This window comes from Chiloscyllium plagiosum, unplaced genomic scaffold, assembly GCF_037043375.1.
Source record: "Chiloscyllium plagiosum isolate Xiang-an unplaced genomic scaffold, Cpla_swu_hap1 HiC_scaffold_4, whole genome shotgun sequence".
Lineage (NCBI taxonomy): Eukaryota > Metazoa > Chordata > Chondrichthyes > Orectolobiformes > Hemiscylliidae > Chiloscyllium > Chiloscyllium plagiosum.
In genome coordinates this window covers 28627549-28644910 of record NW_028270142.1, presented here as the reverse complement: position 1 = coordinate 28644910, position 17362 = coordinate 28627549, and the positions used below count along the sequence as shown (strand labels likewise).

The window sequence follows — 17362 nt, the reverse complement described above, 5'->3', positions numbered from 1 at the left end:
TGACTTTGTGAAGGGAGATGATGACGGTAGTTTTAAGCGTGAAGAAAAAGATGCCCAAGGTGAGGGAATTGTTTGGAATATCAACTAACAGGTGAAGTTGGGACAAAGGCAGACAAGCAGGAGGCTGGAAGACTACAGCAAGCCAGGCAGCATCAGGAGGTGGAGAAGTCAATGCTTTGGGTGTAACCCTTGAGGCAGGAAGAAAAGCTGACCTGTCACCAGTTTTACTGGGAATGGGAATCAAGGCAGTGGGAAATGAATCATGATTATGAAATCCGCAAGGGCATAGAAGGAAATAATCAGAACAAAAGAGTGATGGGGATCTTTGTTAATTTTATGATTGGTCTTTGAAGTAAGTGTTTGGAAAGCAGAATGGGAGGAAGACAAAAAAGCAGCTGAACAAATAGTCTCTACTTTGGCAGAGGAAACTGGACACTCAGTATGGTAGGGTGTTTTTTTAGAGTCATAGAACCATAGAGATGTATAGCATAGAAACAGACCTTTCAATTCAATGTCGACCAGATATCCTAAATAAATCTAGTCCCACTTGCCAGCATTTGGCCCATATCCTTCTGAACCCTTCTTATTCATAAACCCATTCAGGTGTCTTTTAAATGTTATAATTGTACCAGCATCCACCACTTCCTCGAGTAGCTCATTCCTCACACGCATCACCCTCTGTGTGAAAATGTTGCCCTGTAGGTCCCTTTTAAATCATTCCCCTCTCACCATAAATGTATGCCGTCTAGTTGTGGACTCCTCCCCACCATGGGTAAAAAACCTAGTCTGTTCACCCTAACCTCACTCTCCGATGCTGCAGGGAAAATATCCCCAGTCCATTCAGCCTCTCTCTGTAGTTCAAATCCTCCAACTGTAGTAATATCCTTGTAAGGCTTTTCTAAACTTTTTCAGGTTTCACAACCTGCAGTATTCCAACAGTGGCCAAATTGAATGTTCTGTACAGCCCCAACATGGCCTCCCAACTCTTATACTCAATGCACTAGCCAATGAAGGCAAGCATGCCAAATGCCTTCTTCATTATCCTATCTACCTGTGACGCCACTTGCAAGGAAGAATGAACCTGAACTCCAAGATGTCTTTGTGCAGCAACGCTCCCCAGGAAATTACCATAAAGTGTATAGGTCCTGCCCTGATTTGCCTTTCCAAAATACAGTACATCACCTTTATCTAAATTAAACTCCATCTGTCATTCCTTAGCCCATTGGCCCATCTGATCAAGATCCCCTTGTACTCTGAGGTAACCTTCTTCATTGGGGAGAAAGTGAGGTCTGCAGATGCTGGAGATCAGAGCTGAAAATGTGTTGCTGGAACAGCGCAGCAGGTCAGGCAGCATCCAGGGAACAGGAGAATCGATATTTCGGGCATAAACCCTTCTTCATTCCTGAAGAAGGGCTTATGCCCGAAACGTCGATTCTCCTGTTCCCTGGATGCTGCCTGACCTGCTGCGCTGTTCCAGCAACACATTTTCAGCTCCAACCTTCTTCATTGTCCACTACACCTCCAATTTTGGTGTCATCTGCAAGCTTACTAACTTTACCTCCTATGTTCACATCCAAATCATTTGTATAAATGACAAAAAGTAGTGGACCCAGCACTGATCCCGTGGCACACTGATGGTCCCAGGCCTCCAGTCTGAAAAGCAAACCTCCACCACCACCCTCTGTCTTCTACCTTTGAGCCAATTCTGTATTCAAATGGCTAGTTCTCCCGGTATTCCAAGTGATCTAACCTTGCTAACCAGTCTATCATGAAGAACCTTGTTGAATGCCGTACTGAAGTCCATATAGATCACATCCACCTCTCTGACCTCATCAATCCTCTTTATTACTTCTTCAGAAAACTCAATTAAATTTGTGTAACACAATTTCCCACGCATAAAGCCATGATGACTATCCCTAATCAGTCTGTGCTTTTCCAAATACATGTAAATGCTGTCCCTCAGGATTTACTCTGACAACTTGCCCATCAAAGTGTCAGCCTCACCGGTCTATGGTTCATTGTCTTTTTCTTATCACCTTCCTTTAATAGTGGCCTCATGTTTGCCAACCTCCAGTCTTCCAGCACCTGACCTGTGGCTATCGATGATACATGTATTTCAGCAAAGGGCCCAGCAATCACTTCCCTAGCTTCCCTCAGGTTCTGGGGATTTATCCACCTTTATGTGTTTTAAGACATCCAACACCTCTTCCCTGTGTAATATGGACACATTTCAAAAACACATTAATGGAACAATACAATGGGAATATTATTTGGCTCACTTTGTTGGTTGCATTAGTGCACCTAATGCCAAAAGTTGGAAAGCATTTTATCTCCAGCATGAACAATTCTAAACTTTATTAACAAAATGGTCATCAAATAAATTACAGTCACCTATCCATTATAGCTCCTAATAATTATAGAGTCATAGAGTCATAGAGTCATAGAGATGTACAGCACAGAAACAGACCCTTTGGTCCAACCTGTCCATGCCGACCAGATATCCCAACGCAATCTAGTTCCACCTGCCAGCACCCAGCCCATATCCCTCCAAACCCTTCCTATCCATATACTCATCCAAATGCCTTTTAAATGTTGCAATTGTACTATCCTCTGTGGACTTTTGTGGGTTTTGTTTGGGATTATTACATTTACATTCAATTGTGTACCATCACTGAATCCCCCACTATCACCATTTTGGTGGTTACCAATGACCAGAAGCTCAATTGCACTCACCAAATAAATACAGTGGGTACAAGAGCAGGTCAAAAGCTAGAAATGACTCCAGAAAGTCTGTCCACATCTACAAAGTGCAAGTCAGGAGTGTGATGGGGCACTCCCCACCTACCAACAACACTCAAAAGCTTGCCACCTTCCAGGACAAAACAGCCCACTTGATTGGCACCACATTCACAAACATCCACTCCTTTTACCACTGACGCTCAGTAAGAGCAGTTATGTACTATCTACAAGATGCACTGCAGAAAACTGGCAAAGATCCTCAGATAGCACCTTTCAAACTCATAACTAATTACATCTAGAAAGACAAGGGCAGTGAGTACATGGAGAACCATCATTTGCAAGTTCCCCTTGAAACCACACACCATCCTGACTTGAAAATATATTGCTGTTCCTTCACTGTTGCTGAGTCAAAATTCTGGAATTCCCTCCCTAATGGCATTGTGGGACTACGTATAGCATATGGACTGCAGTGGTCAGGAAAGCAGCTCACCACCAGTTTCTCAAGTGCATTTAGGGACAGGCAATAAATGCCTCTGTCCACCCCATCTCCAACTGCCAGTGATGCCCACATCCCACAACTGAATAAAAAAGCATATATTTTAGAAATCAGAAACAATACCTGATTCACCTTTCAACCCAGGTGGTCCTGGGTAACCTTTATTTCCTTTATCACCTAAATTATAATAAAAAATGAGTTAGAATAGATGAGTTCACAGATGGAAGACTACTTATTACCACTTATACAGTATTATAACATTTTAAAATGAAAATATAATTAGAGGTTTTTGTAGGAAATAGTCATGCTTCATTTTTGTCAAATCAAAGTTACATGTACATGACAATGATGTATTGCAATGTGATTTGCATACATTAATTGCAAGACATGTTCATAAATGAACAAAAGTAGATGTGACAAATAATCTTTTATGTTAATGGTTGTATCAATCCATTATCTGGAAAATACCACCCAACAAATATTTTTACTTATATCTGACTGTTTATTCAAAAAATTCAAAATTAATATTTGGATAAATCAGGTTTGAACAGCAATTTTGACAACATTTATCAGCAAGTTTATTTTATAAAGGCAGTCACTTGCCACCCAATGTGTTGGAGGTTAAAAAGTCATTCAACATGTACAATAATTATCAGTTTTAAGAAATGTATCCCATTGCCTGCAACCAGTATAACATGCTTGAAACTACTTGTTCACAAATTACAGCTATTACATCCAACCGGTGGGATAAATACACTACAGTGCAAAAATATGTTCATCATGATAGAACTGTAGCTCTGTATCAGCTATTTATAAGATTTTTATACTGTACCAGGAATTATAATGTGCTGATCTCCTTGCTGAAAATACTGGAGTTCCATTAACTGTTGCACCTATAAAGTTTACTACCTGAATTTATGAATGCCTCGTTATTACTAGAATGTTTTCTGTGCCTCTGGCACTGATTTATTAATTTTATTTGATGGTAAGGCACTATTTTGCACCAAAGATAAGGGGCTGGATTTTCTTCTGATAATTTACAATTGTTGAAGCAGAGGTGCTGCTTTGGTATGCCCAGTAATTCTCTGGTCCAGCAATGGTGTGGTGTTGTAGGAAATGGTTTGTTTCTGCACCTGCAGATTGAATCTAAATCAAAAGAGAGGAACTGAACTGTTTTCACAAAAATCACAGAAGTCATTTTCATCCTGAGGCACAGGAAGAATTGTGAATTGTTTTTCTCCATTTATTTAGATGTAAAATCGACTTATATCAATTAGATTAACTGGGATATGTGCAAATATTTTATCCAATAAATGTGGAAATAAACATGATGAAATGCAACACATGCACTTAAACCTAAGATTAAATAAAATACTGGTATCACTTTTACTGAATGTAAGTTAATATAGTTTCTAATTCCTTCTTTCACTGTCGCTTTTTTATCTGTCCTTGCTTCTTATGGGCTCGCCTCCCCTGGATTGGTGCTTGTAGCAAAGTACTACAGTGGTTTGTCCTTTCCTTCTTCTGGATGACTGATCAGGAAACTTGTCCACTCTTATCACCTGCCATCAAGCTGTTTGGAAGGACTTACAGACTGATAACCAGTTTGTTTGCCCATTGCTATATATGCACTTTCGGTGGCTCAAATGTCCTGGTGTGGTACTTGAACCTGGATCTTTTGGGCATAGGGACACTACAATTGCACCACAAGACAACCCTTTATTCTCACTAATACACAAAATATACACAAAAAACAAGAATATGAAGCAAAGTTTGTGTTGCTTGAGAATGTCACACTTCACGAAAGAAACTGAGAACAAACTCATTATTACATGATATGGAATTAATAAATGCATTGTTCCTTAACTGAATGAATGTGAATTAATTACTTAAATGTTTGCAATAGGACTTTTATTCCATTATATTTTATTCTAAACATTATTGTATGCTAAATGAGAGATAGTTATTTCTCAATTATTTTTGTTTATTCTTCAATAACATTCCGTAATATAATCAACTGCCTGAGACAGAAAATATCTAATTATAACTAAACATTGCAACTTCAAAGTTCTTACACTATTCAAATTTCAGACTTACCCTTTAAACCAACTGGACCTATTTTACCCCTACGTCCAACTTCTCCATTCTGACCAGGTTCACCAATCATTCCTTAGTAAAAGTAAAGCTTCAGGTTAGTTTCCAATTTATTGCATTGCAGCATAGCTATTGACAAAAATGGCAAAATAGTAGTTCACGGTATACTTTATGCAATTAATTAAATTAGAATATGTATATTTCTGAGCAGCAAAAGGAACGAAAAGAAGAATTCTTCGGGTTTGTTTTAAATGACAATGATCTTAAATTTAAAAATTGATTCATTGCAATTAATGCCAATATTTTCTGAAGAGCTGAATGTTTCTGTATAGTATACAAAGCTATATTGCTAAGCTTTTCACAGTCAACTCAATTCATCATTAAAATATATGCAGTTGTGTCAAGTATAATTAAAATGATCATGGACAATGTAGGTCTCCTTAAATGCATTTCATTAGGTATAAAACTAAAGTTACAGTTTAAATCTAACAGAGATTAAAATTTATTCTTTCACAGGATGTGTGCATTGCTGACAGGACTAGAATTTGCTGCCTGTCCATAATTGTCATTAGTTTGCCAAGACATTTCAAAGTTAACTTTGCTGGTACATGGAGAATCACATATAGACTAGACTGGGTATGAATGACAAATGTCCTCCCTAAAGGACATTTATGCTAAGATTTTTAACACTGAGAAAATGTAATTTTACATTATGTTTGGGAAAAATTCAAGGGTATAATGTTAAAAGTATACAGTTAAATGTCAGGGCTGGATTAATCACTCGATTTGTCCTCCATTATATTTTATTCCCTATTGATGTAAAATAGCATTAACTGGGTGTAAAACAGGTGACTGGTCTAATAGTCAATAACCAGTCAGTTATTCACCATATTTATGAAGTTAAAGTGGTCTACTGTAATTCAATCCCACAAATGCATGTGTGTGTGTGTGTATGCGTGTGCGCGTGCACTGGCGGGATAGGGTGCTGAAGTGGAGGTATCCATGTCAGGGTTTGGGACACAACAGTTTTTAACTCCGCAGACCCCATTTACATTATCCAGCTGACTCTCTGCAGGAATTATGTCCCTACCTATTACAAGAGTGAAAAGTTGAGAGGAACGCAGAGTGTTAGGACTAACAAATACAATTCTTACAAAGAAAGAAATGCCTCAACTCTAAGAGTAAAACAGCTGTAGAAAAATACAAAGAATACAAACTAGTGCAATACGAGTGCAAACAAGATGTTTGCAGAAGGAAGACAATGAACAAAGATGCCAACTTCCCATTGCATTCCCCAAAACTGAAGTAGAAGTAGGTAGTTGCACTTAGTGGCACAATAGATAAAACAATACATTAGGTGGAGTCATTTATTGTAATCTCATACAAGAGGAATACCCAAATCATGGAAAATTACCAATGATACATTTATTTTTAGAGTCTGATTAGCTGTGATTAAACTTCACACACTGAACATAATTTTGTTCTATTGTTATAACAGTACATAGTTAAATGTGGAGTAGGGACCAACAGAGGATCAGCCATGGTCATGTTAATGGCAGAGCAGGCTTGAAGGGTTGAATGCCCACTTCTAATTCCTATGCTGATATAATCTTCAGTAGAGTCAGCCAGACCCTTGAATTTTACCACTGTTGTAATAGTAGAACAAAATCCAACAAATGCTGAGACATACTTTAATGCTAACTGTGATGATGATAATTTGAACTCTGCCAATTATTAGTACATATCTAAATGCTTTACGTAATCCTCAAAATCTTCCAATCACTATTAATTGTATTACCCTAGATATCATTAGATAAGATAGCATTAGTTAATGAATCTCTGTGTGGAATTTAATACCCTCGCCCAAGGAAGGCTTGGACATATGATGGGAAGGTGGTAGAGGGGGAGCCCCTTGTCTTCCTACATAGCCCCAATGCTGCTATCCCACCCCAATCTCCCTCATCTGTGGTGTAACTCCCTCACTGATCCTGAGTTTTTCATTGGTACATTGCTGGCAGGTACTGCTACTGTCATTGACACATTCTGCACTGGATAATTGCCGGTTTCTGATTGACTGGCACTTCTTCAGGAGGTTGCTGGGGGGCAGGTATAGGATTCATCCAGGAGGTCTGCCATTGAGCCACTCAATTTGGTGTGCTTGCCCAAAGGAGGTGATATATGACTCTCACTGAGTCACCAGCCAACGAACAATATTCCTCTCACCAAGATTAAATACCACCCTCTGTGTCTAACCTCATCTTTGATTACTCTGGCAAGCAATTAAATGTTCATTGCACTTTACTCAATATTTTTCTTTTTTGCAATCACGGCACTTTGTTGGAATTCATTACTCATCCCTAATGTTACTTGTGGCGAACAGCTACAGTCGTGCAGTAGAAGTGCTCCCTTCATGCTGTTAGGTAAAGATTTCAAGACATTTGACCCAGTGACACTGAAAAGAAAAGGATATGTTTTCATTGCAGGGTAGCGTGTAACCTGGAAAGGAATTTGGAGGTGGTGGTATTCAAGTGTGACCTTCTAGATAGTAAATTTCATGTGTCTGGCTGACTGTTGAGGAACATAGGGACATACAATCAGAGGAATTTGGAGGGGCAGTAGGCAATTCAGCCCTTCGAGCCTGCTCCACCATTTAACATGATCATGGCTGATCTTATCCTGGTCTCAATACCACTTTTCTGCCTGTTCCCATTGCCCTTTATCCCACTTTTTTGTCAGAAACCTATCTATTTCTTTCTTGAATCTGTTGTTTGATTCTGCCTCCATTGCACTCTTGGGCAGTGAGTTCCACAGATTCACTACCGTCTTAGAGAAATAGTTTCTCCTCATCTTAGTTTTGAACCTATCTTGTCTCGCTATATCTATGACCTCTTGTTCAAGACTGTCCCACAAAAAGCAACATCTGTTCCATGGAGAAAGTGAGGACTGCAGCTGCTGGAGATCAGACTCGAGAGGGTGGTGCTAGAAAAGCACAGCAGGTCAGGCAGCATCCGAGGAGCAGGAGAATTGACATGAAGGCCTTTGCCCGAAACTTCGATTCTCCTGCTCCTCAGATGCTGCCTGACCTGCTGTGCTTTTCCAGCACCACACTCTTGATCAACATCTGTTCCATGTTGACCTTATCAATCATCTTTAGCATTTTATACACCGCAAACAGATCTCCTTCATTCTTCTGTACTCCAGAGAGTGCAAGCCCAAGCTATTCAACTACTCCTTGTTCAACAACTCTTCCCTCCCTGGAACTGGTGAATCTCCTCTGCACTGTCTCCAATGACACATCATCCTTCCTCAAGTCAGGAGACCAGAACTGGACACAATATTGCAGATGTAGGTGTCACCAATGTTTTAGATAATTGTAACAAGACATTTTTACTTTTATAATCCAGTCCTTTGGTAATAAATGCCAGGAGTCCATTTGCCTTTCTTATTGTGTGCTGCACCTGTATATCCACTTCCTGTGATTCATGCACAGTGATGCCCAAATCCCTCTGCACTGATGCACTTTGAATCTACTTCCCATTTAAATAATAATTTCCCCCTTTACCTTACCGGCCAAAATGGATAACCTCACACTTATCCACATTAAACTCCGTCTTCCAGATTCCGGCTCACTCTCCTAGCCTATCAACATCGATCTGTGAACTCTTTATCTCCTCATCACAGCCTGCTTTCTCACCTGTTTTAGTATCATGAAGAATCATTTGGTGAGTTGCTGCAGTGCATAATGCAGATGGTTGTGGAGGGAATCAAAGCTACATGGGCTGGATGGGGTTCAAATAACAGAATCGTTTGTTCTGGATGCTGCCAGACTCCTTGAGTATTGCTGCATTAAACCGAGCAAGTTGGAGAGTTTCCCATAAGCTGAACTACTCAAAGGGACACTGTATAGATGACAGTGAATAATGTGAAAGTGGAGTAGAGGAAATAACTGTATGTTTCTCAACATACATGGCTGTACCTCACTTTCCAGGTGACTTACTAGACCTCAGGCTGCAATATGCAAGAGTCTGTAGGGTTATCCCTTTCCCTACCCAATTACACAAAGAAGCCTGCTCACAAGAACAACATGATGTGGCTGGAGTTGTGAAGGAAATTTGCAGCAAGAGTTTGGATCCACATTCCTGTATCCAGTACCTGAATGGATCTAATCGGGACAGGAAAAGTGAATGGGGGAGGCAATGACTGTGGCATTATGGCCAGACTATTAATCCAGAAATTCAGCTAATGTTCTGGAGCCCAGGTTCATATCCCGCCATGGCAGATGGTTGAATTTGAATTCAATAAAACATATCTGGAATTAGGAACCAAAAACAAAACCAGAAATTGCTGGCAGAGCTCAGTAGATCTGGCAGCAGCTGTAGAGAGAAATCAGAGTTAATGTTTTGGGTCCAGTGACCCTTCTTCAGAGCAGTTCTTCAGCCAGAAGTGTTGAGTGGACGATTCATCTTGGCTTCCTACAGTGGTCTTCAGCTTCATTGATAACAGTTTTTAGCAAATACAACTTGCTCCCAATGATTTCAAGAAACAACTGAAGGCACGGGATACTGCAAAGGACCTGACAACTTTGCAATAAAAATACTAAAGATTTATGTTCCAGAATTTGCTGTGTTCCTAGCCAAACTGTTTCAGTAGAGCCACAACACTGGCATCCATCTGGCAATGTGGAAGTTTGCCAGATATGTCCTGTGCACAAAAAGCAGGACAAATGCAACCTGGCCAATTACTATGCCATCAGTCTACTCTCCACCATCAGTTAAGTGATGGAAAATGTTACTGGCAGTACTATCAAGCAACACTTGCTTAGTAATAATCTATTCAGTGATGCCTAGTTTGGGTTAAGCCAAGGCTAATCAATTCCTTATTTCATTTACATCCTTGGTTTGAACATACAATTGAACTTCAGAGGGGAGATGAGAGTGACCAAACTTGATATCAAGACTGTATTTGACCAAATGGACATCAAGGGTGAAACTTGGCTGGTTGGAGTCATACCTGCTACAAAGAAAGATCATCATAGTTGTGGAAGGCCAATCATCTCAGCTCCAGGACATGTCTGCAGGAGTTCCTCGGGGTTCTAACTATACCCAATCATTTTCAACTGTTTCATCAATGACCTTCTCTCCATCAGTAGATGGGGATTTTCATCAATGTTCAGTACCATTCACGGCTCCTCAAATAGTGAAGCAGTCCACATCCAAATGAAAGATCTGGACAAAATTCAGCTGAGGCTGACAAGTAGCAAGTACATTTGTGCCACTATCCATCACTCCTTAACATTCAATAGCATTATCATAACTGAAGCATCTATTATCAATATTGTGGATTTACCATTGACCAGAAACTGAATTGGATGAATGATTTAATGTAATTACTACAACAGCAGATCAATGGCTAGGATTTCTACAGCGACTAACTCACTTCCTAACTCCTCAATGTCGAAGAATGTGGTGCTGGAAAAGCACAGCGGGCCAGGCAGCATCCGAGGAGCAGGAGAATCAACATTTCCAGCATAAGCTCAAAATTCCTGATGAAGAGCTTATGCTCGAAATGTTGATTCTCCTGCTCCTCGAATGTTACGTGACCCGCTGCACTTTTCCAGCACCATACTCTTCAACTCTGATCTCCAGCATCTGCAATGCTCACTTTCTCTTAACTCCTCAAAGTATGTCCACCAGCGACAAGACACAAGTCAGGAGTGTGATGTAATACTCCCACTTGCTGGGTGTTTGCAGCTCTAATAACACTCAAGATACCATCCAAGTCATAGCAGCCTACTTGGTTGGCTCCACATCCATAAATATTCACTCTCTTCACCACTGACGCTCAGTGGCACAATCTTAAAGATGCACTGCAGAAATTCTCCAAGGATCTTAAACAGCATCTTCCAAACCCAGAACCATAAGCCTTCAAAAGGACAAGGACAGCCATCATATGGAAACACTGCCACCAGCTATTTCCCCTCCAAGCCCTTCACCATCCTAACTTGGAAATGTATTGCCATTCCTTCATTGTCGCTGAGTCAAAAGCCTGGAATTTCTTCCCCAACAGCATTGTAAGTCTACCTACAGCGTGTGTACTGCAGCAGGTCAAGGAGCCAGCTCACCACCACCTTCTCAAGGGCAGTCAGTAGGTTATAAATACTGCCCCCCCTCCCCCCCCCGCCCAAACAGCAAAGCCCGCAACTGCTAAATGAATAATAAATGAAACAAATATCACTTATGCTCAATCACAATAGAAAGCCATAGTTTTATGTACTTGCATAGCTCATGCAATTACTTGTCCTGGCCTTAATTACAGGAATAAAGAATAACATTTTGGATCAAGCCTCAGGGATCACCAATGGTTATAATTTTTGACAATTGTTTCAATTTTTATTGGAAATGAAGGTGTGTGATAAACGAAAGTGATATGCGTCAAGAGAACATGCCACTGTCAAGAACAAGTCGAGAATCTTCCATGTTTATACTGGCACTTGAGATTTGCACTTTCCACTCATGCGATGTAAATTTGTTTCTAGCTATCACATGCATTGCTCAGAAGATTGGGCACAATGCAGACAAATTTCCATTGCATCATTTGAGTGGGCGAGGCTCGTATTTGCCAAAATCAAATAACCTTGCAATAGATCACTTCCACTCGCACGCCCATGTGTCCACTAAACCTCTACTTTTCCATATCAAAGTGCCTTGAGTCAAATCTCAGAAACTTATAGCCTTCTGTGATAAATCAGTGTGCTGATGAATTTGAAAGATTTAACACAGAATGGTAAAACTCAACTTTATCTGGATTGATTGAATCAAACTATTCTCTGTTAACTGTATGGTAGCTAAGTGACATGAAGTTACTGTAGAGCTTGCATACCGATGATCAATCCTCTTCAGGCAGGATGGAACTGGTACAGTGTGAAATGCTCATCAGGAGAGAGAAAGATATAAATGAGCCGGGAGTATCCAAAGAATCGTTCCTTGTACTAATCCATGCACATTAGTGAATTTGAAAACTAAATTAGCGCCAATATTATCTGACAGTAAAGTGATAATTGTTCTATTGAGTCAATCCTACAGAGTTTAGCTGGCCCTTTCATCAAAAGATTATTGGCATTGTTGAAAAGCAAAACTCATTTAGGGACTGGATTTATGTAGAGTCATAGAATCACAGCAATGAATTCACAAAGTAAACAAATACATCTTCTGAAGTTGCAAAATGTAATTTAGTAAAAACATTGGTCTTCTTCCAAACCTTTACTGTGCCGCGATCCTGGCCTAAATGCCTAGAATGGGGGCATTTAAATATTTTACCTGATTGTTATCACCGTTGGGGGCACAGCTGAGTTGCCCACCTAAGGTAGTAAGGTAGCAGAGTTGTGTGGAGTGGGACAGGGAAAGAATATTACTGAATTTTCTCTGTGATGAATTGTTTTGCTGCAACCAGCCATTTAGAAATTTGACCTCATCTGAGCCATTGAGAATATTACATGCCTATGTGGCAGATATTTCACTTTCACTCAGCATTTCTAGCGCACAAATTTCAGAGAACATACCAAAGGTCTCTGCTCAATTTGCACCTGCACTTCCCTGCACAGCGATAATACATTTTTTGGCACTATTAAAACAGTTGAAATGCATAGAGGAGGATGCTATTCATTGAGAGGGGATTTATCACAAATAAAATGCTCAGTATTACCTGATAGAAACTTTTGCCTAAATTTCAGGAAGGAAAATGTATGCACGGGAAATTACAGATGCAACAAAAGAAAGATGAGTAGGAGAAAAGCAAAAAGAGACGGATTGCACAAGTGAAAATTAGGTTTAGAGACATAAACCTGAGAACAGGAGATCGATCAACAGGGGAAAAGGAAGGCAATGAACTATTGAGAGTCACTGAAAGGGATAGGCTGCACTAAAAGCGATGGCTAGATTGAACCTGAATGCACTAAGAAATTAGCAGAGGCTCAGGTTGCAGGTGATGAAGCAAAAAAGATCCTCAAGTGCAAAAGGGAGACAGCAGGAAAGCAAGAGAGTGTCTGTAGCAGGATTTGGGTAGAGTGGAGAAAGTCTGGAATATCAGTTTTTTAGGGGAGGAACTTCATTCCCCGTCATAAGGAAGTATGGGACACTGTGAGTGTAAACTCTGCTGTAGCATGCTAAAGGGTCAACCTATAATTGTAAAATGCAGCAAGATCACCAAACTCTCCCAGTGATTGTGACAGTATTATAGAACAATCATTATATGTTAATTGACCAGCAGATACACAAGAATCCAGTTATTACAGAAACTCCTGCAGATTAAAATTATAGTATATTTTTGTCTACCATGCACCATACCTTTTGGTCCAGGTGGACCCAGTTTTCCTGTTTTTCCGGGTTCACCAGGGTCACCTGTTTCACCTTGCTCACCTTTAAAACAGAAAACAGTCTTCAGATACAGGTTGCGCTAATTAAAGAATCCTTATTCAAAAGCATGAAGTATTCATAACAAAATGGATGAATTGCTAGCACAAATACGATAGTGGTTGCAAAATGACAAGGTGGGGAACTGAGTATTTAAAGATATTTGACATTTTGGTGGGATGGGAAGAAAGGAAATCTGCATGAGAATATAAGAAACAGGAAGGAAGTAGAACATATGACTTATCAAGCCTTTTCCAACATTCAATATGATCACGGCTGATCTTTGGCTTTAATTCTACTTTCCCACTTGTTGTCATATCCCTCGATTCCATGAGAGGCCACATATATGTCAGTTTTAAACATCTTCAACATGTGAGAGAATTCTAAAGGGTCACAATCTTCAATTGAGAATTTCTCCTCAACTCAGTTTTAAATGATAACCCATTATCATGAGATAATGCCACTATGTTCTCAATTTTCTCAAACAGTAGAAGCAGTTTCTCAGTGTCTACCCTGTCACAATCAGGTATGTTTCAGTGAGATTAGCTTTTATTCTTCTAAACTCATGAATTTAGACTCAGTTTACTCCCTCACAAGGATAACTCTCACAGTCCATGAGCCAATCTGGGGACTCTTCTCTGTAACATCTCCAAAGCAACTATCTCCTTTGTAAAATGTGGAGACCAAATCTGTGCAGAGTACTCCAGGTATGGTCTCACCAAATGCAGACTTCCTTATGTTTGCACTCCAGTTGCTTAAAGGCCAACACAACATTTACTTCCCTAATTGCTTGGAGCATTTGCACTCTAACTTCCTGTGTTCATTGTTTGAGTATATATAAATGTCTCCAAACATCAACATGTAGAAATTTCACCCTTTTTTAAACAGAATCTGCACATTAGTCTCTATTCTGAAGAAGCGTCACTGGACCTGAAATGTTAACTCTGCTTTCACTCCAGAGATGCTACCAGACCTGCTATGTTTCCCCAACAATTTCTATTTTTGTTTCTGATTCCAAGCATCTGCGGTCCTTTGGTGTTTTTTACTGGACTGTTAAACCTTTTTTGCACTCCCTCCATAGTCAGATCATCCTTCCTTATTTAAGGAGATCAAAACTGTACACAATACTTCAAGTGTGGTGTCACTAAAGCCCTGGGTACAATTGCTCTGTATTTGTGTACTCAAACCCACTTGCTATGAAAGCCAACATACCATTTGCCTTATTAACTGCCTGCTATACCTGCATGCCCAGGATACCCAGGTCTCGTTACACTTCACCCCTTTCCTAATCTATCATTGTTCAGAAAACAACCTGTCTTATTGTTTTTGCAATCAAAGTGGGTAAACTCACATTTATCCAAATTATACTTCATCTGCCATGTATTTTCCTCATCATTCAGCTTGTCCAAATCACACTGAATCATCTCTGCATCCTCTCAACAACTCAACCTGAAACTTATGTTTGTGTTCGCTGCAAACTTGGAAAAACATTTAGTTCCCTCATATGAATCATTCTTATATCCTTATTGTGATGGCTGGTGCCTTAACAATGATTCCTGTGGTACCCAATTTGTCGCATCTACTACTTGAAAAAAATACATTCCAAAGTAACAAAGCACCCTTCTTGGAAAAGCAGTAAATTCCCTTGGTGAGGCAAAAAAATAACATTGTCACAAAGTTTAATTAAATGTCTTTATGTAACTGTTTAAATAGAGACAGGGGAATTCCTGCAAATCAAACATTTCCTTGTTCAGAAGATGATAATTCAAAGACCAGATTATTTTGGAAAAGCTGTAAACCTCATTTAAATACATAGTTATTCACTTTGACTCCACCACAAACCACTTAGTCTATGGACTGCATTGAAGGGTTTTTTTATTGTGATGTTATTGCTGTTCCTAAGCTGACACCAGTCCTGTTAAGCTGTCAAACTGTAGCCGAGTTGGCATAATTTGTCCCATGAGGGACTGTTCTGATGTCAGCAATGATTAGCAGTGAACTGCAAAGTTCTACTCAAATTTCCTGATAAAATCCTGCTCTGAGGGTACGTAAGATTGCATTAGTAATGGATCTGCACAGTTTAGGAACTAAATAGATTTTCTTCAGTATTACTCCATTTTAAGTAAACAAAGCCCAATATACCAAGATGGCAGTGGATTAGCAGGGCCTCTGTAGGCTTTAGACTTCTGTAACTGGGGCTCGTATAGTCGCCACCTTTCTTTCCTTTCTACTTCTTCTTTTCAGTTTTGCTCTTTTTCTTTTCTTTTTGTTTATCTTTTTGTTAAAATCTTTTGTGGCAGGGTAATCCAGCAGCATATAAACAAAAAGGCTTCTCAATATCCTTTAAGCTCTGTACCAAACCAGTCTAATCAGAACCAGGAGCTATTTACGACCCTTCTGAAAAAAGCCAAGGACACAGTACCCAAGAGAAAAGGAACAGCTTTTCGAAAAAAGGGAACGGCATTGTGACAATATCAAGTCTTCCCTAAAATCATAACTGACCACAAAAACAGGAAGGTGGCATCAGCATTTCCGACATCCCTCGTAAGAGAAATTAGGCAATAGAAAAATTTCCTTTACGTTATGCTTTTCATGATTTGTAGACATCCCAAACTAACTTATAACAAAAGAAGTACTCTTTTAAAGTGTAGTCACTGTTTTCATTTGAAAATTGCAGCAGCCAATTTGCAAATGGGAAGTTCCAAAATGAGATAATGAACAGGCATCTATTTTAGTATTATAAGCAGGGAAGCAGTCATGTCATGATATTTTTACTTCACTAGTAATCAAGAGACCCAGCCTCATGCTCTGGGGATAGGGGTTTAAATGCTGCAGTGGCATTAGGAATTAAACAGCTAGCCTAATTATGACAATATAGCCACCATCAATTGTTACAAAAAACAATCTTGTTCACTAATGTTCTTTCGGGAAGGAAATGTCTGGTCTATATGTGATTCCACACCAACAGAAATGACCTTGGGAAGCTTGTCAATCAAGCAACAATTAAGGATACCTACATCCCAGGAATGATTTTTAAAAAAAAATTCAATGTTTAAATGGGACTCAGAAATATGGAGCCAAATGTTTTATTTGTTCATGGAATATTAGTATTGTTGGTGCAGCCAGAATTTGCTGCCCATATCAATGATCTTGGAGAAGTTAATGATCAGCTACCTTCTTGAACTGGTACAGTTGTTGATGTGAAGGGACACACACAGTACTGTTAGGGAACAAGTTTCAAAATTTTAATCCAGTAACAGCGAGGGAATGGCAATTTGATTCAAAGTCAGGATCGTGCGTAGCTTGGACAGAAACTTACAGGTGGTGATACTCCCTTGCATCTGCTGTTCTTGTCCTGCTAGGTGATAGAGGTAATGGGTTTGGAAGTTGGAGACTTGGCAAGTTGCTGCAATGCATCTTGTAGATGGTATACGTGCATTAGTGGTGTAAGGAGTGGATGTTTACAGCAGTGATTGGGATGCCACTGAAGTGAATTGTTTTGTTCTGGAAGGAGTTAAGTTTCCTGAAAGTTGTTGTAGCTGCACTGATCCAAGCAGGTTGACAGTATTCAAACACAATCCTAACTTGTACCTTGTTAATGGTACGCTGGAGTTTTGAACGTAAC

The 17362-nt window shown here is 39.7% G+C and overlaps 1 protein-coding gene across 1 annotated transcript in view; it reads right to left on the bottom strand.

Annotated features, from left to right (window-relative positions):
* The window catches only part of LOC122549336 (collectin-10), a 42922-nt gene that overhangs the window by 11964 nt on the left and 13596 nt on the right, over positions 1 to 17362 (bottom strand). The window contains exons 3-5 of the mRNA XM_043688983.2: positions 13672 to 13743; positions 5333 to 5404; positions 3359 to 3412 (exon numbers count right to left, since the gene is read on the bottom strand). Of these exons, the coding sequence (XP_043544918.1) occupies positions 3359 to 3412; positions 5333 to 5404; positions 13672 to 13743 (198 nt within the window). The remainder of the gene's footprint in view (positions 1 to 3358; positions 3413 to 5332; positions 5405 to 13671; positions 13744 to 17362) is intronic.